Source organism: Tachypleus tridentatus, chromosome 10 (assembly GCF_004210375.1).
Source record: "Tachypleus tridentatus isolate NWPU-2018 chromosome 10, ASM421037v1, whole genome shotgun sequence".
NCBI classification, from domain to species: domain Eukaryota; kingdom Metazoa; phylum Arthropoda; class Merostomata; order Xiphosura; family Limulidae; genus Tachypleus; species Tachypleus tridentatus.
In genome coordinates this window covers 63,869,514-63,893,752 of record NC_134834.1, presented here as the reverse complement: position 1 = coordinate 63,893,752, position 24,239 = coordinate 63,869,514, and the positions used below count along the sequence as shown (strand labels likewise).

At 30.2% G+C, this 24,239-nt stretch overlaps 1 protein-coding gene and 1 long non-coding RNA gene across 3 annotated transcripts in view; one reads left to right on the top strand and one right to left on the bottom strand.

Annotated features, from left to right (window-relative positions):
- The window catches only part of LOC143229446 (cGMP-dependent protein kinase, isozyme 2 forms cD4/T1/T3A/T3B-like), a 78,336-nt gene extending 67,114 nt beyond the window's left edge, over positions 1 to 11,222 (top strand). For both annotated transcript variants that reach the window (XM_076461784.1, XM_076461783.1), the window contains exons 12-18: positions 193 to 282; positions 3,421 to 3,562; positions 5,165 to 5,328; positions 6,059 to 6,181; positions 7,376 to 7,438; positions 8,669 to 8,735; positions 9,053 to 11,222. In XM_076461784.1, coding sequence (XP_076317899.1) covers positions 193 to 282; positions 3,421 to 3,562; positions 5,165 to 5,328; positions 6,059 to 6,181; positions 7,376 to 7,438; positions 8,669 to 8,735; positions 9,053 to 9,151 — 748 coding nt within the window. In that variant the 3' untranslated portion in view covers positions 9,152 to 11,222. The remainder of the gene's footprint in view (positions 1 to 192; positions 283 to 3,420; positions 3,563 to 5,164; positions 5,329 to 6,058; positions 6,182 to 7,375; positions 7,439 to 8,668; positions 8,736 to 9,052) is intronic.
- A 1,263-nt stretch (positions 11,223 to 12,485) lies between these two features.
- On the bottom strand, positions 12,486 to 19,679 carry LOC143229448 (uncharacterized). Its single transcript, XR_013015876.1, has 3 exons — positions 19,546 to 19,679; positions 15,348 to 15,425; positions 12,486 to 12,620 (listed from the first exon to the last, which is right to left on the bottom strand). It is a non-coding gene; the product is annotated as an uncharacterized LOC143229448 (long non-coding RNA).
- Positions 19,680 to 24,239: the final 4,560 nt, after the last annotated feature.

The following is a 24,239-nucleotide window of genomic DNA, read 5'->3' as shown; positions in this document are numbered from 1 at the left end:
AGTATAATTAATTAAAGTTTTTGTTTTGTGCATGTTTTTTTAATCATCAGGAAACTATTTTGCTAGAGTTTGAGAATTAAGCTGTATTAATATATCCAAAACGTATATGAAGTTGTAGATTTGTATTAGATTAGTTTTATTTTTCTAATGTTTTTACACAGTTTTCCCATTTATGCATCTAACTATTTTTAGGCTATATCGTACTTTTAAAGACTCTAAATACCTGTACATGTTAATGGAGGTATGTCTTGGAGGAGAATTATGGACAATTCTCAGGGATAAGTAAGTATTAATAAAATTTTTTTTGTGTTAATAATTTTGTATGCTTATTTTAATAATTTGTACTTACTATATGTATAAATTTTTAAGGGGTTTTTGCTTTATTTTTATAAACCCAACATGCTAATTAATTTTAATTTGAGATTGAGAGCAAGCAGCCTAATTAGATAAAACTAAAATTCAATCAGTTAATGAGTATAGCAATTTAAATATAATATTCTTATGATTTTAGTTACATGAAGATTAGAATGCATGTTCAGTGGGGTATCCTTACTTTCAGCTATTAGTTTTGGCTGTAAACCCAATAATATCTTAAGAGGTTGGGCCAGCTCAAAAGACTTAGGTTAGTGTAAATCTACATACTAAGCTAACAATGCAAAATAGTCTCTAGAATAATAATAATAATAAAAACAAGTACAACAGTGAATTTAAATAATTAATATAGAAATATTAGACTATCTAAAAAAATTCTGTTAATGAAAGTGACGTTAAAGAAAAGAGATTCTACTTTACAGAATGTTTAACTTGCTTCATATTCTGAGTAACTTAAGCATTATATAACTATATATAAACAAAACATTACAAATTCCTTCTTTATAATGTCTTGTAACCATTGAAAGCCTATTATATATGATTTTGAATGGTGTAATTTTAAGACTATCTGAAATATCTGAAATAAAATTACTATGACACATTACTACTTAACTGTAGTGTCAGACAACAATAAGATGCAGGCCTTGTGTATGAATACACAATATAAAAAAAATGAATTATATAAAAAATAGCAAGAACAAACTTTAACTACAATATATGCAGGTTAAATAAAAAGAAAGAAGAAATAAATACTAAATATGATATAAAAAGATAGAAAGAAGTGACTAGTACTCTGGAACACTTTAGAAAAAAAAATTGAAGTGGAACAAACACAAAAGTATGTGTTAAGGCAAGATGATACAAATATAGAATTGAATTTGGCATTATTACTAGAAAAAATATTAATAGTTTATTTGACAGAGAAAAGCCAGTACCAAAGTCAGTATCGAAATTCTCAAATTTATAATAGTTGTCAAAGAAATAGTATTAATATCATCTTATTACACAGTGTACCAGAGTTAGAAATAAAAATATACACAACAATTAATAACAATACAGTAGAAACTATAACCTGTTGTTTCTTTGTAGTCAGTAGATGAGAATTATGGATGGTGTAATTGATGTGAATTCACATTTGAATGGATGAGAGTCTGTGCTTTATCCACTGCTAAAGTTCTCTAGCATATAAATAAATAACTAATCTGACTTTAACTTTTACCATTTAAAAAAAATACATGGAGTTAGCAACATGAAGTAACAAATAGATAAATCCTCATTATTAACCAAAAAGTAAAGGCACTAAGATTTGACAAATTTTAACAATAATAATATTTAGAAAAGCAAGTAACACATTGGTCAATATTACAAAAAAGGTTCTCAAACATGCTGTGGACTATCTTGATGTATGGGCCAATGAAAACTTAAGAAGTTTTTATTAAAAAATGATTTAAAATTTATACTGGATAAACAAGACTATTTAGTGTAAGAGTTATTATTTAGTGTATAATATTCAATGATTATGTATTTTTCATAACAAGAGTGTTGAAAGTAAATATTTTAAAGGAGATAGCTATGATAACTTTCACTGTGTAACTCGGTAAGGGTCATACATTGTGTGTGTATGTTTTTAGTTTAGCTGCTGTATTGTTACATCATAGCATCTAGTAGTTTGTAGAATGTTCTAAGCCTCAAGGTTGATAATAAATGTATATAAGCGAATGAGTGCAAGAAGAGGTAAGCTAGAAAAGTTAGTGAAAGTGAATTTAGATAACATGGGTGTTAGTTTGTAACTAAAATGGAAGATATTTTAAAGTGAGTTTCATGGTTAAATGGAGATAAGGTAAATAATTTGACTTTTCGAAGGGTATTTTAAAGTAACTGAACCTGCCTGTATGGTCTTTAACAAAATGGAGCCATTATATAAAGTTCTGGATACAGCTGTGGTAACTCATGGGGTAATTCAAGTGAATGTATCATAGATTGTATAGTAAGAGAGTAGAGAAAAATAATTTGTCTTGTAAATTGGATTCTAGAGTAATTGAACCAGTCTGTGTGGACTTGTGACAAGAAGAAAAAATTATTTAGAGTTTTATTGCAGCTGTGATATCCTATAACAAAAAGAATTTTTGTACCTACGTTTGACTTGCTTTGAATTTATTATTTTAAAATAAGTGTATTGTGTGCTTTTCATTTATCATTCAGATGTATTGCTAACAAGTCAGACACCTATCATAAAAAATCTCAGCTCATATTCAAAATCTGACATGTTTCAAAACCTTTATATCTCTTCTGTTCATTTACACAAAGTTAATATTTACAGTATTGTTTTTTTGATAGTTTCAAAATTTTCTTTCGAAGTTAGTCTTGCACAAAGAAAACTTCTAATTTACTTATTCTCAACTAATTGGATTTATTTTTAAACGTTTATTTTGGATGTTTTATATTTGTATAAACTCATCACATAAATAATGAAATTAATAAATTATTTCAGTTTGTTTAGTAATTCTTGTTTTATTTGCATTATGACTGTCTTTGATTTTTATAATAACTAAAAGTGTAATAATTTGTAGTTTTGTTTTTATCATTTTCATCCTTGCATCTTTGAGCAAGAATATAATGAGTTGTAATGCCTATATATATCAAACCATTTGCTTCAGCAAATAAACATCAAAGAATTCTGCTGCCTTATGTTATAAGTTACTGTTAATTAAGCATGAAACAATTCTGCTACTTTATGTTCTAAGTTTGCTGTTACAGTGGAACCTCTCTAAAGCAGCCACCTTTGGGACTGAGACAAACTGGCCTGATTAGAGGGGTGGCCTGATTAGAGGGGTTCCACTGTACATAATTAGAGATTATGTAAACAAAAAAAGGGACTGTGATTGAATGATGGCTTTCAAGGTGTGACCGAATCTGAGGGGTGGCTGCTTAGAGAGGTTCCACTGTAATTTAAATAAAAACATAAATTGAAATATTCCTTTTTTTCCTTTTTTACTTTTTAAAATAGTTGTTTTTGTCAAGCATATTTTAAACAATCATTTATTACAGAGGAATCTTTGATGACCTAACTACTAGATTTTACACTGCATGTGTTGTTGAAGCATTTGATTATCTTCATGCTCGACATATAATATACAGAGACCTCAAACCAGAAAATATGCTACTGGATATAAAGGGCTATGTGAAGTTGGTGAGAATTATTCAATTTTAAATCTTTCATATCTAGAATCAGATTTTGTGTGTATTTAACATCCTTAAGTTACTTTCAATAACATTCACTTGAACATATATTATATTGTTCTTTCATTTGTATCTGTAGCAATAAACTCAGGATCCAATAATAAGAATGTTTGATTAAATCTGCTGGTTTTTATTAACGTTTTCATGTTTAATTAGTCGGTTTTGCCATAAAGATTTTATAGTCTGTGATATTTTTTACCAAGAATAAACACCATCAATATATGTTTATTACAGTAAAATTTATTAAGAAATACAGCTTTCTGATTCTCCACATTAAATAAATTACCTTACCTCAGACTTGTTTGGTACAGTATTTATGGATGCACTGTACTGGAAGTGTTATCATACAAAAAGAAAAAAACAACAAACTAGTTGGGTGTTATTGCTAATAGAAACAATGTTTCTCTCTGTAAAATACGTAGGTTGATGTTTTCCTGTACTCTAATGATAGCTTGTTTTATTCCCATTTCAGTAAGTCAGTCTGATAATTTTGTGATGGCTCATTAATGAATATTTTTATCCAGTATATTGTTCAACAATTTTTTATTTGAATAGTTTAATGATTTTTATGTTTCAAATAACTTGATTATTGCTAGTTTGATCATTAGTTTTCATTTACAGGTAGCTAACTTGATTAGTTTCCTCTGTAAAAATTAGTTTTCTAATGTATTCGTGTTTTTAAATACTGTTCCTGATGAATTGTTTCCAATTTTGCATGGTACATTTCTAGATTGGGTAATTTGCATGGTTGATACTTGTATGAAATAGTATGCCTGAATGAGTTCATGTATTGAACAGTTTGTCTAATGAACCCACATGATCAATTGTTTGTATTATTAGTCCTTATGTTGTATAGTTTATATGTTGGATGCTTGCATCTGATCATTTGTCTTCTAAGTCCTTGTGGCCAGTAGTTTATTTCATGCATTCCTGTATTAGATGACTTGTCCAATGAATTTTTTTTCAGATATTTTATCTGACTAATTCCTGTATTCAGTAGCTTGTGTCATACATTCCTGGACCAGATAGCTTATCAGATGAATTCAGTAGTTTGTGTTGTACATTCCTGGACCAGATAGTTTGTCTTATAAATTCCTATAATGATTAACTTGTCTAATGATTTTATTTATTTAAAATAGTGTATTTATGATAAATTTAGATCACTCTTTCTTTATTGACATATTACATCATAGATATTTTTAGTAACCTTTGATTCACCTTAACAATATGTGCTTGATTTCTTAAAGTGCATGTCTTTAACCTGTACTTCCTAGAGAATAGCTCAATAGTTTTGTATCATAATTACAACATTTGTCAAAGCATACATCTGTCTCTGTTGGCTGCATTCTGCACCTTTGATCCATTTTTTTTAACATTTCTTTCTAGACAGTATGAATATTTAATTTACTTTGATAACAGCTTGTGTTTTTTTAATATTCAGGTATATGTCATTCTGGTTTTCATAATTTCATATATTAATTTATTGTCTACTTTTTAATATTGTTTGGTTATCAGTGATAACCCACAATACTTGTACTCTTTTCTAATATAGGTGGACTTTGGCTTTGCTAAGAAACTACAAGTAGGCCATAAAACATGGACATTTTGTGGAACCCCTGAATATGTGGCCCCTGAAGTCATACTTAATCGGGGACATGATATTTCAGCAGACTATTGGTCATTGGGTGTTCTGATGTTTGAGTTATTGACTGGCATGTAAGTGCCAGATGATTACAGATTACTAATATTTGTCTACAAAATGTTTATTAATTTTGAAACTAATTGTTTAATTGCTACCCAGTGATGAACAAGGTTTTATGATATCAAATGTATAATTAATAATATCACTGTACATAATTGTCTAAGACAATTTAGACATAGCAGAGCATAAAAGAAAAAGTACAACATCAAAAACCTGTTTGTCTAATAGAGTAATGTTTGTATAAATGTAGAAAGAAACTCTGATTAAAAGTTTTCTTGTTTTCACTAAAACACACAAGAATCAACTGTCTCTAGACAGAAAAATTGTAAGTTACCAGAAAGCATATAATGTTACTTGCAACATAGACCTCGCCATTACCCATCTAAAGGAGCAACTTATCTTAGTTTTATGTTTCATTTATGCATATATGAAGTATAGCTAGCTTTTCATGTTAGTTGTATAGTTATTTAAATTAGTGTCTTTTTAATGTTTTTATTTTTAAAAATGGTTTTACACAATGCACTGAAGATATTTAGTTTGGAATCTGAAATGCATTACATTATGATTTAACTATTAGAGTTACTCTCACTGGCTGATATAATCATGTACAGTATAAGATTAGTTTTAAGGTTAATTATAATAATTTCATGCACAATAAAGAAAAATCAAATGCCCACTTTGTTTGTGCCTGAAACTCTAGAATTGTCAGAGATGTAGAATGTATTTTACTTTTTTATTTTTTAGGCCTCCATTTAACTGTGCAGATCCTATGAAAACATACAATGTAATCTTGAAGGGAATTGATGCAATTGACTTTCCTCGCACAATATCTAGGAATGCTTTGGCTCTGATCAAAAAGCTTTGCAGGTTATAATATTTAAATAATTTTTGTGCTAATTCTAAACTTTTGAATGCTATTTATCAGTTCTTAAAAATTAAACCTCTGAAAAATATACATACAAGTAATTTCATGCTAAGATGTATACAGTTATTTTTTTTACATATATACATTTTTTTGACACTGGGTTTGTTCAAAGCATGTGCCTTTTGACTGACTGAATGCAATTTAATATGATTAAAACAGAAATTTTTACCTGATTTTGTTCATTGTGAACCTAATTCTTGAGTCTGTATATATTTAACTTTTTTTCCAAAATAAATTTAAAGTAATATCAGTAAATAATTAGGGATTTTCAGTAATATTTAAAATTTTCAACTTAGACCTATGAAATTCACCTACTTTCATGCAAATATTGGTGTTTATATAGAGAGTGGGTCAAATTTCTTTTACTATGTGCTTAAAATTGTAAGTCAAAAATTTAATACATATTGTTTTGTTTAATTCAAATGTGAGCATTTCTTTCACATTTTATTCTGCATATGTTAATAAAATTTTGAATTATTTCAATAAGAAAAGTTTTTAGGAGTATTTCTCAAAATATGAAATTAACTATAAATATATTCTTAAAAATGTACAATTTATAGCAGAGGTAGAGATTATATTGTTTGTGATGTGTTTCATATTTTCTCAATTAAATGAGAAGGCTTAACAGTTTGAAAATAAATTATAAACAGCTTGTAATACAGTCATGATGGAACTGCTAAAAACCATTATTTTAGTTAAAAACATTCATTATTAAAATAAGAGAGTGGATTGAACTAATTTCTTATCTTAGGTTATAACTGAGTTATGTATGAGTGGAAGAATAAGACATCAGTAATGTTGTTTCAGGTTATTTTAATGCCAAAATAAAAAGTGCCTTAAAGAGATGGCCACAAGGTTGTTAGTTTGAGGCAATATGAGATGTGTTGAGATGCTCCCATGCAAATGTACACATTATTTAATGGTCACTTACTGTTATATAGGTAGGTTTCAGGAGTTTTTAAATGTTAAAATGGTTCTTAATTAGTTAAGCCACTTCTATTGACTTGTGTTAATGGCTTAAAAAATATTCAGTAGTTGATGTTTGCCTGTAAAATAAGTAAACCACCTTATAACCTAAGCACACAAAGAAATGTTTGTAGAAAACATATTTCATGAAGTCTGTAACATATTTACAGAGATAACCCAGCTGAGAGGTTAGGCTATCAAAAAGGTGGAATCAAAGACATTCAAAAGCACAAGTAAGTTTCTATAACAGCTGCCAACTATCAGTACACTATTTCTTTCATGCTAGCTATTTTTGACAAAGTTGAGTACTGCTAGATTATATGGGTATTCATACTCAGGATGAAATTGGATTTTCATTAATAATGAACAAACGGAACGTATTTGGATAGTTTAGGAAGTCTGTCCATTTAATCAAAGGGATTCCATATTCATGAATGAGGAAACCATAACTGTCACAATTAGTTAACTTAGGGATTAAATACTCTTACTGATCTAACTGCTTTGTAATGACCATAGTAGGATGATTCCATACAATAAGTTTTCTATAGATTATGTTATACTTAGAACACACAGATTAATATTCAGGAGTTCCAGTTTGAGTAAAGGACACATTAATATGGTAGTTACAGTCACTGAACTTTCAGCAAAATTTTAAATACTCTAGAATTATTTTTGTGTGTATAAAACAATTAAATTTTGCTAATTCTTTGCTCCATAATTTAAGAAATTTCATCCATTATCTTTTTTTAATCAACAAAATACTTTTAAACTCTCACAACTCAGAAGAATGATTCTTTCTCTGTAGATATATAAAGAGATTTTTAGTTTAATTTGCTTTAAATGTAAACTGACAATTTTTTTTTGCATACTGTTATATTTGGAGTTTTCTCTTTGAAATTAAACAGCTCACTTTATTGATATTTAAACATGTAACGTATGTTTTTCTTTTCTTCAATTTATGTACAAATGTCTTAAAAGAATGTGAATGTATATAGATAGGCAGAAAAACGCAGTTAAGTTATATTCATATTGTACAATCACCAATACATTTTGTATTGAAACAAAAAGATATTGAATTGTGTAAATAATCAAGTAAGTTTTAAGTGATACAGATTGATTGAGTATATGCTTTCCTTGAAAAATATGTTCACCCAAAAAGTACTCTTTTTTTTTTTTTTTCTCAGTTACTGTTGTTTTTAAAAATAGGGTGGTAATCTCATAATATGATCTAATGGCATTAATAATGACATTTCATTTCAAAAATGAAATAATTAATGTGATATATTGTTGATGTATATTAAATCATATTTATTTCGGAACATTTTTTCAAGTTCATACTACATAATGGTATTTATAACAACAGTATCATGTAGTGTATTATATATACCAAGTGTCAAATCAACAGCGATATTCCTATTGATTTTTTCAATATTAACAGTACAAATAACTTTTATGTTTTTAAGATGGTTTGATGGCTTCAACTGGGAAGGGTTACGAAGCAGAACACTTACTCCACCAATTATACCTCAGGTATGTTTGTGCAAATTGTCCTCAGAAAATATGCAACAACTTGTTTTCTTGTAAGAATTTTTTTCTTTTTTTCAGTGAGGTAAAGAAAATAGAATATTGCCCAACTTAATTATTTTTCTGGTCTTAAATTATTAAATTAAGAGAGCCTTCCAGTGGCAAGGTAATTTCCATTATTCTTTGCCTGTATGTGAAAACTGATTCCCTGTATCCTGTATCATAAGACCCAATTTTATTGGTTAAAATTTGTATTTCCACCACTAGAAAAGCTTGAATAATTGGTAACATTGTAATCAATACTGTTTTAATTATTCTTACAGGTCAAAGATACATTGGACATCAGTAACTTTGATAAATACCCACCTGATATGGAAATATCTCCACCAGATGACAATTCTGGGTGGGATTATAACTTTTAATCATTATATCTTAAGTAATGAAAGTTTACCTTTCCTAAGGTCTGATTAAAAGAAAAGGATTTTAAATGGTAAGAATGTGCCATTGTAAGAAAATAGTTCAATAAAAAGTAAGTCATAGTATTAAAAATATACAATTTAAATTGCAAAGATATTACAGAGTTGTTTTTTAATGTATTTACTGTGAGATGACCCATATATCTAATGATTTGAAAAAAAGATAACTTTTCATTATTCTAAACTTCAAAAATTCAGTTTTTATTAAATTGTTTTACATATACATATATGTGTGTGTGTGTTAAACTGTTATTAACTTATTTTATAAAATTAGAATTTCTCTGTAATTAAATAGCTTAAAAAATGTGATTCATAAAGCAATCAATGAGACATGTTAACCAACCAGACACATCTACAGGTGGTATTTTGTGTCATTCCTTCTTTGTAATTGTAATCTAGATTAGGTTTTATGTATTCTGTTGAAGAGTAGTGTTATGTGTATTTCATTCTTATAAATTAGAAGGAGAAGGAAATGATCTGTTTTAAGTGTGACAAATGTCCAACATTGCTTCAGCTTATATTTCATTCTTAAACTTTTTTAGAACTTTTGCTATTTGGGAATTATTGAATTACTTAATTTTGTACACATTAGTAACAAAGCATTGCCTGGTTGTATAAAATAAGCATTAGAAAGTCTGATTATGAATTTCTAAAACTAAAGATGAAATACCTTAATCACATTAACTCATCTGTGGATTAACTGAAATTAATTAACTCCATGTGCATCAGTATTACACATTTCTTGATATGTAAAGGCTCAAAATTTTACTCAAAGCTACAAATCAGTAATTATTTTTTATATTTAATGTGTTCAATAAAAGATGTGTAGTTATGTAATAAGTTCTCTTGTATAAAGGCATGATTTCTACCTTAATGTTAATTACTGTAAACACTTGGTCACTAAAGCATAATTTTGAAGTTATGGATTTGAGTGTTACAGAATATTGCATAATATTTTCAGGTTGTCCAAATCATGTTTTACCTTAATTTTTACATACATTACTAGGCCTGGATGACATGCAAAAAAAAGTATGACTTGATGCCATGTAGAAATATTTTTGATCTCTGTATTTCTATAAGGTCTTTTCAAGAACACACTTTAACCTCTGTAAATAATCGTAAAACTGCTTTGTTTGTTAGTGTGTGTGAGTGTGTAATCTTGTTTACAAAATAGTTGTGAAATGTTATTCTCAACTTTCAATTTAAAGGTATCCTTTAAAATAAAATACTTATTATCCCCTTATTTGTATGATGAGTATTCTTCTGCAACATTGCAAAATATATGTATATAATGTTTATAAAAAATAATTTTTAGTTACTTCACAGTGTTTACAGCACGTGATCAATATCAGTAATAATTACCAAACTTTGAAGTTAAAGATTTGTTTTAGGAAAATATATTTTGTTGTTTTCTTTACTTAAATGGGATTGTTAAAAACATCAGATTAGAAAGTTATATTAATTCATTTTCTGATAAATGTGTTGATAGGTTGAGGTATTATAACTAATGTAAGCATCAGATGCAGAACAACAGAATAGGATTTTGTTCACTGTCATTGAGAGTAATTACTGGGCTAAGTGATAAATGGATAAAAGTTTCAGACCTGTAATTGTTCTTTTTGATCAAAATGTCTAATATCTTACTGCAGCTTTTCCAGAAAGTGTTAAAGAAAAATATTATGTTATGCAGACAATCAAAAAATTGTATAATTTAAGATATGCTCAGCCAGTATGAAGTTTATTTAGCTGTTTTATTGTTATTTTGTTATTGTGAATGTAGTTAACACTTTTCAGGTTTGCATGTTTATTGTTTAATTAAAAAACGTAAAACCTTTTAGGTTTTTAAATCTTATAATTGAAGATATATATTACCTATAATGGTGTTAGATGTGATTTAAATGCTTTCAATTGCATCAAAAATTAAAATCTTGTAACTGTACATAATTGGTAAAGATTTAAGTATCAAACTTTGTCTTATTACAGGAAATACTGAGATTAAATTAGAGTACTCAGTAAAGTTGTGGATCTCTTTTTTTTCTTTACAGATAAAAATGTTAATCACTACACCAATGCAACATCTCAAATATCAGTCAGCTTATAATTGTATTAAATTTTACTGTTCTGTGGTTAATGTTTGTGTGATATTTCGAACTCATTTACACAATTCAACAAATAAATGGGAAAAACAACAAAGTACCTTTCCAAACATAGATTTAATAATTGTCTTGACATCACAGTTTTCTAACACTAAAATTAGAATATATGCGTGCTACGAATAGTTCAACATTAATTACTTTGAAAATAACAAATGGTAAATTATCTAATATAAAGAAAAGTACTTGCATTATTTTGCATTGCTATAAATGTGTATATAACATCTTTACTGATGCTTTAAAGGTGATACAATTGATATAATCAATTGAATACGTCAAAACCAACTGTCCCACTACTAATTTTTAATAAAACTGTCTAAAGTTAGTTGAATGCTCTAGATTGTCAATTTATGTACAAACTTTGTGCCAGTGCTGTGAGATACTAGTGTATGACAGCAAAGTAAAAGGGTATGATAGATGAAGTTCATATTGTGAAGGGGTATATTGAACTTATAAAACATTAATTTCCCTACTTATATAATAATCATGTACAACATAATATATAGGTATTAACATTACATATGTTAAAAAAGATAGACATTTATAAAACGAAGTATCTAAAATAAATAGCACTAATAGTAAGTTAATGCTTGTTCAATCATAGATTCAGCTATTGAAATTTTGCTTAGAGTAAATGTTAGAAAATAACGTCACATAACCAAAGGTGATATATAATTAACAAATATTTTTAATTTCGATAAATTATCAGCAAAATATATAACAATAATGTAACACAATTTTCACTCAGCATATTAATCCAAATAAACTGTTAATGTCTCAGTTACTAGTAATACATGCATTGAAATTAACTGAACTATAATAAATCTTTTGAATATGCTTTCACTTGAAGAGTAGTTAATAAGTGCAAAACTATTTTATTCTTAAACTTGACATAAATTGTTATCTGTTACATTTTTTGTTTTGTTTCGTATTTATTATGATGGATTTCATATTTAAAGAAGACCAGGACTCTTTTGTCGGGATTTGGATATAAAGACCCAGGAGGGTCAAGTTCATATTGATCTCTTCAGCATGATCTCTAATCAGAAGGCCTGGCATGCCCAGGTAGTTAGGGCGCTTGACTCGCAATGCTCTCATCCCACCAAACATGCTCACCGTGGGGACGTTATAAATTATGGTCAATCTCACTATTCACTGGTAAAAGAGTAGCCCAAGAATTGGGAGTAGGTGATGACTAACTGCCTTTCCTCTAGTCTTTCACTGCTGATTAGGAACGGCTAGCGCAAATAGCCACTGTATGGCTTTGCACAAAAATAAAAAAAAAAACTAAGTTAGTGAAACAAAATTAGGGACTACTGTATCAAAACCATACAAATCGACTTAACTAAGGTCGAATTGAGAAACACATTTCTCTAGTTTAGAATAAAATGTTTACAAATATCCTAAGGTTTCACAAAATAAAAGCAGTTTTACTTATGGCATAGAAGGAAGGAAGTTTCGATTAAAATAATTTCTATATCTCAAACCTAGTTTTTTAAATTTACATTTGTGTTTATTAATTAATGAATATTGTATAGATAGTCCATCTATATAAATAATATATTGGCGTTCATCCGTCTGGAACTTTTTTCTCAAACTTATTGGCCAAACGATATAAATCTCATATCATTAGAGAGGTATTTGAACAGTCCAAATTGCATGTCGTCTTTTCCATTGAGAATCACCTTGCCTGTTTTTTTGTATAGTCACACTTTGTAATGCAACTAGTATGCTACACGATGGTACAATATCGTCGTAATAACATGACCACAGGCTTCGATTTCAACTGTATATTTTATTTGCAAAGTATTTCACTCAAACAACGCATAACTCGCGTGCAATTTTCTAAGAAAAATATAAAATTACACTAAATACAATTATTATGGGCTTGCTCGACTTATTTAGGTCTGCAATATTATATGTTTATCTATTTTTGAATACGCATTCAGACGTTGCTGCATATTTAGCCTTCATTGTAACTGTACATTTAATTTAATTTAATTTTCAATAACGTAGATTCTGTTCATTTAATAAATCTAGCAATACACACACACATACATACATAACAACTCAATCACAAATTGAGTTTATTGTTTCCGTTTTGTGGGTGTTAACGTTCTACACTGTGTTATTGTGTAGGGGTAATACAAATGCCATTCTTTCTATCTTACTTGCAATGTTTCAGAAAGATTGATGTTATCCATCCCTACACCTACGTCGTTTTTAAGGGTGCTATTACTCCTATTTTTACACATTTAACTTATGTGACAATTGTAAATCAGTATATTAATTTTCTGGGGGGCATTCCCCCTAGACCCCTTCAAGAAACTGAGGTCTGGCATGGGCAGGTAATTAGGGCATTCAACTCGTAATCCGAAGATAGCGGATTCGAAACCCCGTCAAACCAAGCATGTTTATTCTTTCAACAGTGGGAGCGTTATTATGTTACTATCAATCCCACTGTTCTCTAGTAAAAAAGTGGCCCAAGAGTTGGCGGTGGGTGGTGATTACTAGCTGCCTTCCCTCTAGTCTTGCACTGTTAAATTATGGATGGCTAATGCAGATAGCTCTCATATAGCTTTGCGCGAAATTCACAACAAATAAATAGAAGAAACTAAAAGTTACAAAACTAGAGCAAATAATGTGATTGAGAAGTTTGAACAGTACCTTTGATTATACAGGTCTTCAAGTTTAAACATCATAAAAACTGTTTTGGTTTTATAAATTGATTTTTAATAATTTAATTATGAAGATTTCGAAAACAATATTCAATTTTTTTGTTATCACGTAAGGATTGTTTTACCAATTGGTAAGAAAAAAATCTAACTTAGATCGCATTATTACCACAGTGGACATTTTTCATTATTATGTTTGTGTTCTCGGACGATCAATAAAATCTTCACGTCGCAATTGATTTAGAGATATCTACAGCCAGTGGTTGTCAACATTTTAAGCACAACAAAATGTGACCTTATTTCAATGAAAATGATTCACTTACGTAAAACTACATTTGACGTTTTGAGAAAATTCTGTGCGTGATGGAGAAAAATTGATATCAGTAGAGGAATTACTGTAGAACATGTAAAAAATATCAAGACAAGAAAACCATTGCAGACCTATAAAAGTTCCTCAGCGGGGCAGCGCTGTAAGTCAGAAGGCTTATAACATCAAAGACTTATTTTCGATACCCATGGTGGGTACATTATGTTTAACAATAAAGAAATAAACATTGGTTTCATTCCTTTTCTTTTCTTATTAAGACAAACATGAATACATGATATATGACTTCAGTTCTTCTTGTTATTACGATTTTTTTTCAGTTCCTTTTTCTTCTGAAAACATAATTCCAAAGAATAAAAACACCAAAGAAACATTAACACATTATTATAACGATTGTTGCAATATTTTGTGGTGTATTTTTATTTATTTTTACATGACAACTTCACGAGTTGACACGCCTCTGTACCGTTTGCAGCACTCAACCCATAAACAAAGAATGAATGTATAACTGAGCGCCACACGTGATGTGATGGTATTGATGGCGTATCATCGAGATGAAGTAATATGTATCTATTTCATTTAAACTTGTAGGAGAAGATGAGACAGTATTATTTAAAAAACACAACCATTAAATAACAGGCTATGCTGAACGTCCTTGTACAGAGCAAACAGTCAACTCAAATAAATGTTATTTACACATGCCTCACGTAGCGTAGGGTTGCCGAACGATCAAAACTGGATCGTTGAAAGACGTAAATAATTCGCGGAACTGTCGAAAAGTTCTAATTTATTAAAGCTGAACACAACAGTTGAAGAGTGTGTTTAAACACTTCTTCAATAACGTAGAAACCTTAACTGCAAGGTATATATTTTAATTTGAGCTGTAGAAAAAAGCAGTCAGAGTGCACCTACGCTTGTTCTGAAAATACCCCCAGAAGTTATATGACAACAGAGTGAAACGTGTATTGCCAGTTTTAACACCAACTTACGGATTTGGTGGTGATCAAAATTTTTCAAAACTCGTATTCATCAGAAAGTCGTCTTACATTTCGATTATTTGGAGAACTCTATAAAAAGAAACACAATCAATAAACCTCAGCTTTAAAAAGGAATGATAAATCAAACCATTTAAAACAAATTACTTATGTATATTTTAATTAAGTGCTCTAGAACAAATACTAACTCTAGTAGTCAAGAATGAGACAGTGCGGTACGCCGCTAGAGGACACTACGCTCAGATAATAGGAGGAGAAAGGCTAGAGATAATGGTGTCATAGTTCCACAAAAAGCCACCAGATGGTGCTGACACAATACAATGAAGACTGTTAGGAGGTCGTTACATCTCAATGTTTAACCAATCATTTTAATATTACAGAAAATACTTAAAACAGCAAAACTTTTCATTTTCTATAGAATATTGATGTTAGGTATAAAGCATACCATGCAAGTAAAATTAATAAAACTGTGCAGTTTTAAATTCGTCTTACAAATGAACTAAGGCCCGACATGGTCAGGTGGGTTAAGGCGTTAGACTCGTAAGCTGAGGGTCGCGGGTTCGAATCCCCGTCGCACCAAACATGCTCACCATTTTAGCCGTGTGGGCGTTATCATGTGAAGGACAATCCCATTATTCGTTGGTAAAAGAGTAGCCCAAGAGTTAGCGGTGGGTGGTGATGACTAGCTGCCATTCCCTCTGGTCTTACACTGCTAAATTATGGACGGTTAGCGCAGATAGCTCTCGTGTAGCTTTGCGCGAAATTAAAACAAACAAATAAACAAACAAACAAACGAACTTTCTCCATGCGTTTATCAAAACGTATGCAACAATCAATGAGACCACATGCAAATAGATGTTTCTGTCCTTTTCATCTGTGGGTCATTAATCCCGTAGAAACGTTTCACTTTGACTCATTGTGACGTGTTTAGCCTACGTTCGATCAGTCTACATAACTTCAAAACACCTGAGGTAACTCAATGGTTAAAAGTACAAACCAGAAACAAAAATTAACAAAGAAATTTGAAATATAAACATGTATTTATAGTAGTAAAGGGGTTGGTTAAACAGCAAGATGTAACAACCTACTAACAAACAGTGTTTTAACGTTAAACAGCCTCAAAGTTTTATGATATTTTAATTATCAAGAGAATGAATGAATAATATTGATTATAATAATTTCCTTAATTAAACAATGTATAATATAACAGTCTTTTATAACAGTTTCTTGAAATAAAAATTTTTGCATCCTTTTCAGTACAATAAGTGAAAAAGTATGATTAAATATAGAAACTAAAACTATAATCAGTATATGTTAAATATGTACTAAATCAAAATAGATTGTATCTTTTCTTATCCTTCACCGTAAAAAACAACGAATTGTAATATTTTGTCCAAAAACATTATTAATAGCTAAAGATAAATGAGTGAAATCGTAAGTTTACGTGGTAAATGAACGTTCGTTTCACAACGATACATGATTTACACTGGCTCATTAAATTGATGGATAATATGTGTTGTAATAATTGTCTTGCTCACTTATGAAATCGAAACAACGGGTTTGTTAAAATCCTTTTGACCGTAAGATTGTCGTTAAAATAATGGTTTTACTTGTAATATAATTAAATCTAGACACTGATGTGTAAGTATAGTAACACCGCCTACCCGTTTAAAACTTATGCAAGTCAAAACTATAAAGTAGCATGTGTAAAATGACATATTTTGTGAAGTTATATGGGTAGCATAAAGACAACCTAGCGAAACAGTACGTATTAAACCACTGCATATCTAATAAAGTGTTTTTTTCAGATCAATAACTGATTTACGTATAAATGGTCAGGAGATGCAAAAATACATAACTATAACTTAATATGTTATACGGACAGTATTAAATGTAGCCACTGTTTTTTGTTAAAACATGTTGAGCCACTTCATTGGCGTCATTGTTTCTTCCATCATGTACGCCTGTCACAGTGGCCTAGCAACGCACCTTCTTTGTTGGTTTCATTACAACGGAGCAGCGTCCTCTACTGACGCTTTATAAAACTATGACGTCTGAGGTCGACATACATGAAATTCCCTCTGGCGGTGTGCTGCACAATTCCACTCTTAACTAATCACACAACATATTTGTTTTGTGACTTTGCTGTTATTTGTAAAACCCTTTTACTCAGTTTTCTGCCAGTAAATTTTCGAGATTGAAATAAATATTTCTCATTCATGAAATGAGAATTTTAGAAACTATATCGCTTTACATTTAAAATCAAGAATGTCAAAAATCTGTCACATTGGTTTTCTAACAATATGAAATGAAACTGAATTTTTTTATCACGTCTGTGTTTGGATTGCCAAATCAATTTTAACAGTCTTATGCAAAAAACTATGTAGTCATAGAGGAATTTCTTCTAGAACGTTAAGACATTGTTATCTACATATTTATTAGTACTTAAAATAATATGTGGCGTTTATTTTAATATTTAAATAAACTTTTCAGTTTTGTTTGTTTTCTTTTTCAGATATTCCTTGAGAACTACTCAGTGGCTATCAGTACTATTCACCCCTAATTTTGATTTGATAAGACTAGAGGAATGCAGCTGGTCAATAGCATCTACAGCTAACTCCTGGATTAGTCTATCTGATCAAATAATGGATCTGACTGTCACCATTATAATGCATCTAGAGACCTAAAGTGCGGAGCGCTGTTACTGTTATTTGCAGTGACGTAATGCAAACGTTGGACAGGCAGATCTATAGTCCAGCAAGCTAATAATTAAGCCACGCTCAGTCTCTCTCTCTCCCTATTTTTGGAAGCAGAGTCAAAGAAAAATTTCATATATATGTATATATATATATATTAAAAAAAAAGAGTTTATAAAATGTAACTAAAGTTTCCATAACGTTAAACAGAAGTAACACCATTTCGAAAAGTCCTGTTTTTGAAGGAAAAAAAAAGATTACACTTTAAAACTATTTGAACTTTAAATAATTGTTTCATGTCCTGTTCCAAATTTGATGTGATAGATCTTTTAAGGAAGGATATCGCGTTTAAAGAAATATTCCGCATCAGAGTTGGTGTTATTGTTACAGATATATTTCACACGTTTCAAATACATTATTGGCAAAAAGTAGTTAGTAAGATAAAATACAAATGAAATTATGCAAATATTCTGTATGGCCTGGTTATTAGGGCAACCGACTCACAATCTGTGAGCCACAAGATTGAGTCTCTTCATAAAACATGGTCTCCTTTTCAGAAATAAGGGCATTTTAACCTAACGGTAAATCTCACTATTTTTCTTTAAAGTTTGGTTTGCTTCGTTTCGAATTTCTCGCAAAGCTACACGAAGGCTATCTGCGTTAGCCATCCCTAATTTAACAATGCAAAACTAGAGGGAAGGCAGTTAATAATCACCACCCACCGCCAACTCTTGGGCCACTTTTTTACTAGAGAACAGTGGGATTGATAGTCACATAATAACGCCTACACAGCTGAAAATATGAACATGCTTGGTTTGACGGGGATTCAAACCCAAGACCCTAAGATTACGAGTCGAGTGCTTTAACCACCTGACCATACTGGGCCTTTAGGTAAAGAGTAGTCTAACAAGTGGCTGTAGGTGGTTGTGATTTGCTGCATTCCTTCTTGTCTATCATTTTAAAATTAAAGATGTTTAGCCTAGACAACCATCAAATAGTTTTATGCGAACTTTCACAAACAGACAATTAACGTGAACAATTTGTCGGGCACTTTTAATGCACAATGTTTTGGATTATTTTTTGTGATTATTATTTCAGGTCAGTGATCAAACAACTAAACAATTTTTTAGGCTAAATAACGGCTCAGATCAACAATGAAAAACATATTGCTCTACGTAACAAACTTTGTGGAATATTCTTTGACAAAATAACGATTTTGGATTATAGTCTAATTGCAAGAACGAACATAAGATGAATGAGAGAAGAACCTAAAAATTAAGTTTTGAGAATTTCCGAGCTAAGAGTGGTTTTAAAACACTCATAGTTTTAAAACATAAAAAAGTCCGATGTTGATTTACAGTTTACCAAAACTGAACAACATTAAGGTAACGATAAGGAATTCGTTTTTATATATGTTTGTTAACATTTACAATCTTAAGAGGTTATTTTGCATTCACGATTATATAGCTTTAAGATTTGTTTTAAAAAAATCATACCTCTGAGAAAAATAATCCGATTATCGTCTAAGGTGCTTGACTGAGACGCTGGCGTACTCTGGAAGTGTCTGGCATTAATGTTTTAAGAATGAAACAAAAGTATATGGGTAGACATTCTGTTTCTTACTCATTTCACAATCAGAAATTCGCGTAGAATTTTAACAAAATGAGCTTATTCTGCTATCATAGTTAAATCTTAAAAGGCAGCATAAGTTATAAACCAATCTATTAAAGCCTCAACAGAAGGAAAGTGAAGCTATACACCATAAACATTTTTCCTTTCTTGCTTATTTGACTTTGAATTTCGCTATTTGCATAGTTTTTGGTTCTGATTAAGAAGCTTGGTAAACCGTACCTGTGAATTCCAACTACATTTCTGTTAATTTTCTACATATACGTGTACAAAACATTAATGTCCATATTACTAAAGCAGTTAATAACGCACATTTCCCGTAACATTTATATTTTCATGTATTATACTACAAAATACTAAGAAAATAAAAAATTGCAATAAGGAAAGTCAATTGTAATAATGAAAAAAACAAACAACATCTCACTGACCTTGACAATGAAGTGATGAAGATAAATTGAGAAACTTTCCTGGCTATACAGTAATAGCAAATAACTTAAATATTTCCTCATTGTTCACTTAAACAGATGTAATATCGTTATATTCTACAGCTTGTTGTTGTTGTTTTTAAAATAAAAGTCTTAAAGGCCAATCGTTGACTTGCAAAATTTAAGAGTTCCATCAAAATAATTGAATATGCTACTAATTCGTAAAACTAAGTTGTTTTACCTCTAGCTCAAGAAAGTAATTCGGTTTTGTTTTGTTTTGTTTTAGTTATTTTCACATATATAATACTAATACTTGAAGTAAAAATATACAAACATGAAACTTATCCTTTTTCCTTGAAAATAAAAAGCAAAAATTACATGTCGTATATTTTACTTTTATTACGTATATTTAGTGCCACTCTACACTATTTTTGTAAAAATTTGAGTTCAGATTAGAGATAAAATTGCGAGCAAACCTACTTTGCATTACGTCCAACATTTAAATAAATTAATGTTCTACAGTTTGAAAGGAATATAGTTTAACTTGTTTGTTTGAAATTAAACACAGTGCTATACAATGGGCTATCTGTGCTTGTCCCTCGGTTGGTATCGAAACCTGGTTTCTAGTGTTGTAAGTCCACAGACATATTGCTGTGCTACTTGGGAGCTTAGGTTAATTTTATCTTACTCGTAGGTAATATACAAACAGTGTTTATGTTAGCTTTTCCAGTTTGTTTTATATTAACAAAATAAAATTATTATCTGAGCCAGAAATTATTAAAAATGGTGAAAGTGTCAATATATTTACCATAACTTAATTCACTATGAAATACAGTGTTACACAACTGGTAACTCAAGATAACATAGTAATTATAATACCATTATCCTTTAGTTAGATTATAGTTGTATATAATACGGTGATATCTTGTATTTTTTAACTACACATGTTATTCTTACAAAATACTATAAACAATTCACGTTAACTTTGATATATAATCAATTAGCACTGTCGCAACATTGTCTACATTAATATAATCATTCTGCAACTCAGAATCGTTACAAAGAAATGATCACTTCTCCAGATTATTTGAATTTTGTAATTTATTCTCCAATAAATTTACTAATTCTTATCATAAGCATATAGAGAAATAAGTTTTTTGTATATTTTATTTTTCACGCTATTTGAATGTTTTTTATGGAAACAATACGTATTTAAAATAATTTGGATTTAATTATGTAAAGAAATTCGAATGAAGCACAAATAATGTATTAAAAATTGATAGAATGTTTATTCAATGAAAGACAGATATATTTCCCAAATGTTTATCAACAAGACATTATAAGCAAAATTAAATAAATTTTTAAATGTGATTTTTGTGTTTCATCGTTAGGGCCCGACATTGCCAAGCGTGTTAAGGCGTTCGACTCGTAATCCGCGGGTTCGAATCCCGGTCGCACCAAACATGGTTGCCCTCCCAGCCGTGGGGCGTTATAATGTTACGGTCAATTCCACTATTCGTTGGTAAAAGAGTAGCCCAAGAGTTGGCGGTTGTTAGTGATGACCAGCTCCTTCCCTCTGTCTTACACTGCTAAATTAGGGACGGCTAGCGCAGATAGCACTCGTGTAGCTTTGCGCGAAATTCAAAACAAACCGAATCTATTCCTTGATTTCTTTAAGCGAGACGTTAAAAAAACCTTTTACATAGTTATCCCAAATATTTGTGAAAAATCAGTTTCTTGTAAAACTTGCACTTAATGTCTGCCAATCTTTATCCAATGGAAAAAGTGCTACATAAAGATAATATTTTACGCGTCTAATTGATCCAGTCAACGAATATGCCTGACCCAGTTGTTACAGTACAGTAATTCGGTTACCAGTCTTCATCAGAATAGCAACATCAATATCATGTTTTATAAAAAGTTTGTTTTATTTACAATCAATAAACATTGGAAGAATGTCAATTTTGTAATTAAAGAAAAGGCGTAGAAATTTATAATTTGAAAATGATTCTGACACATGTTCTGTATGGCCTTGCGTGGCCAGGCGGTTAAGGCACTCGACTTGTTATCCGAAGGTCACGGGTTCGAATCACCGTCACACTAAACATGCTCACCTTTTCAGCTGTGGGGTCGTTATGATGTGACGCCAATTTCACTATTCGTTGGTAAAAGAGTAGTCCAAGAGTTGGCGGTAGGTGATGATGATTAGCTGCCTTCCCTCTAGTCTTACACTGCTAAATTAGGGACGGCTAGCTCAGATAGCCCTCGTGTAGCTTTGTGCAAAATTCAAAAACAAACAAACATACATATGTTCTATCGTGACACACTATGCGTAAACTAGTGTATAACATGCTCAGATTTTGAATCATAGAATTCGATGTTCGCATCTCATTGCCGCAAAAACAAGTTTCGTACCTTCAGCTGGAGTGCATTATAAGAGTGATGGTCAAATTCTACTATTTGGTGTGACAAGAGTAATCCAAGAGAAGTCCGTGGTTTCTGCTGGCTGACTGCCTTCCCTCTAAATTCTGAATTAGGCACAGCTATGTACATCTAGTAGTTCTTTGTGTAGCTTTGGGAGAAAATGCTGAAGCAGAAAACAAACTTTATCATGATTCATAAAAGTTTTAGACCATTCATTCATGTGGAAAATAGGAAACATGAATGTTCCAATTATATCGTGAAAGAAGTTTTTTTTATTGGTTAGTTTAGGGCGTAAAATACCTTAGGGACCTGTGAATTATTATTGTCTTTGATTGGTAAAATTTTGCCATTGTTTGAATAGAGGAATAGTTATAGTGAGATTTAACACATTTTTAATCATATACGATATTATTTTAAACTGAAAAGTGTCTCAGGAAAAAAAATCGATTTGTTCAATGGTGATATTGTAAAGAAAAACATCAGTGAAATTAGTGAAATTTGAAAATTTTCTTTAGTTCTTTGATTAGATATATCATAATTAGTAAATAAGTGATAGCTTAACGAAATTAATTACATTTTTATTATTTCAATATTATAAAAACTATTTGTAAATGACAATAAATAAATATTTAAAGCCAATGTAATTAACCTATTAACCTTGAAGTAAGTGTCCTGCAATCCACAAAATATAAATTTGTAGATAAGAGTCTTTCTAAACTTAACTCCCTACAACCTCTGAGATAGGGCTACTAAAATACAAGAAATCCTAATATGGGGGAGTGGGGGGTTATAAAACTTAACATATGCTGAAACAGTGGGGTAGACAATAAATAACTTTTTACAAAATGTGCGTGACTCGCAATTACTGGTATACGGGGGTTCGAATCCCGTCACTGAACATACTTGCAATTTCAGTAGTGGGACTTCTTACTTCTCAAAGCACGAAAAATTATGGCTAATCTGTTTTTGAGTTTTATCAGACAAAAATTTTAATTTCAATAAAATTTTTAATAATAACTACTATACTTACTGTAAGAATCTTATCAGTAATTCAACAAAAGATTTCCAAGACACATCGCATATGGATTTCTGTGCAATTTGAAATTGGCACTGGGAAACTTTTTTCTTTATTGTCCTAATTGAAGTATGAAAGATTGTTGGGAGAAGTGATGTGCCTTGAAAATGGAAGCCTGATACTGAATCATTTTGAATTGGAAACTATGATCTATAGGTATTATCAAAATGCATTTTCGTCAAACAGAGCATGACAAGATTTGACGACGTTGAAGATAACAATGTGGTGAGGCTTTTAAAATAACTTAAATTAATATAACACACTCTATCTTCTGTATTCCTACTTACAGAATGGGACTTTTTCTATAACTATAATTAAAAATAACTATTTTCTCATTGTTCTTAAATAAGTCGAAGGTTAGAATTGATACAATAATTGAAAAATTAAAATAAATGCAACATATACTATTAGAAACAAACGTTTGTTTGTTTGTTGAATCTTTGCCAAATTACTGTTATCTATATCAACTGTTCTTAGCTATTACGTAAATGACCAGAGAAAAAGCAGCTAGACAACACTATCCACCATCCTCTTGTGCTGCTATTTACCAATTTACCAATTCTGAATTTCGCGAAAGCTACATGAGGGCCATATGCGCTAGCCGTTCCTAATTTAGCAATGTAAGACTAGAGGAAAG